The sequence below is a fragment of the Nicotiana tabacum genome, chromosome 22 (assembly GCF_000715075.1).
Source record: "Nicotiana tabacum cultivar K326 chromosome 22, ASM71507v2, whole genome shotgun sequence".
Classification (NCBI taxonomy): Eukaryota; Viridiplantae; Streptophyta; class Magnoliopsida; order Solanales; family Solanaceae; genus Nicotiana; species Nicotiana tabacum.
The window spans coordinates 231,688,659-231,689,935 of NC_134101.1; the positions used below are offsets into that span (position 1 = coordinate 231,688,659).

Genomic DNA, 1,277 nt, shown 5'->3' on the forward strand with positions numbered 1-1,277 from the left:
ATGAAGTAAGAATATCCACCTCTAGCTTGAATTTTCATGGGTCCACAAACATCTGTATGAATTAGTCCCAATAATTCAGAAGCTCTTTCTCCACTTCCAGTAAATGGAGATTTGGTCATTTTTCCTTTGAGACAAGATTCACAAGTTGGATATGATTCAAAATCATATTTGTCAAGGTACCCTTCCTTGTACAACTTGTTAATTCTTTTCTCTCCAATATGATCAAGCCTACAATGCCAAAGGTATACATGATTTACTTGATCATCTCTTTTCCTCTTAAGACTTGAAACATGCATAATCGAATTAGCATTCACATTATGTACCAGTATCTAATACCCACAATGAAGAATTAGTAGTAGTTAAAGAAACCTTGAAAACATTTTCATTAAAGTCTTACCTTGTTTCTTATCCTTTAAAGTTGCAAGATACTCCTGGCAGTTTCTCTTCCAATGTCCTATTTTCTCACAATGGAAACATACAGCATCAGATTGGTCAGCTTTGCTTTCTTTGCCTTTGGGTTTGGTCACACCACCCTTGGGTGCAGTAGGCTTTTTCTTGGGTTTAATTTTACCCTTACTCTTCTTTTTAGAAGAATTTCCAACCAACATGAAAGTTCCTTTCTTCTTCTCGGATGCAAGTTGATTCTCATAATCAATCAGCATGTTAAGCATCTCATGAAGATCACAATCCATTTTATTCATATTGAAATTAATAACAAATTGTGAAAAGGATTCTGATAGTGACTGCAAGATCAAATCTTGAGAAAGCTCTTTTCCCAGTTTGCACCCCAACTTCTCAAGTTCTTCAATGAGATCAATCATATGATTGACATAGGGTCCAACTGGAGAGTTTCCAGTCAATTTGGATCCAAATAAAGCCTTAGATAACTGGTATCTAGCTGTCCTGCTTTGTGTACCAAACATCTTCTTAAGATGTTCAATGATTGCAGTTGGATCCATATCCTGATGTTTCCTCTGTAGTTCAGAATTCATAGAAGCGAGAATGATGCATTTGGTAGTAAGACATTCTTCCAAGTATTTCTGATAAATCTTGGTAGCATCATCATCATCCTCATCTGGGACTTCCTTGGCAGGCTTATTGTTCACATCAATGTCACACCTCTTTTTTCCGCACCCGAGGGGGCAGGGGGAGTTTTTTCCAATTAAAGGACAATCGAAACGGGATTGATTTATTTATTTCAGAGTCGCCACTTGGGAGATTTTAGGGTGTCCCAAGTCACCAATTTTAATCCCCAATCGAGGAAAAGAATGACTCCA

General features: G+C 37.2%; 1 protein-coding gene across 1 annotated transcript; it reads right to left on the minus strand.

The window, feature by feature from the left end:
* Positions 1-315: 315 nt before the first annotated feature.
* Positions 316-992, minus strand: LOC142176317 (uncharacterized). Its single transcript, XM_075243450.1, has 2 exons — positions 398-992; positions 316-329 (listed from the first exon to the last, which is right to left on the minus strand). Exons 1-2 carry the CDS (start codon positions 990-992, stop codon positions 316-318), a joined length of 609 nt encoding a protein of 202 aa, XP_075099551.1.
* Positions 993-1,277: the final 285 nt, after the last annotated feature.

What these genes read in the sequence shown, in the direction of transcription:
- LOC142176317 (XM_075243450.1), bottom strand. Translation starts at nt 992, where the DNA reads ATGAATTCTGAACTACAGAGGAAACATCAGGATATGGATCCAACTGCA.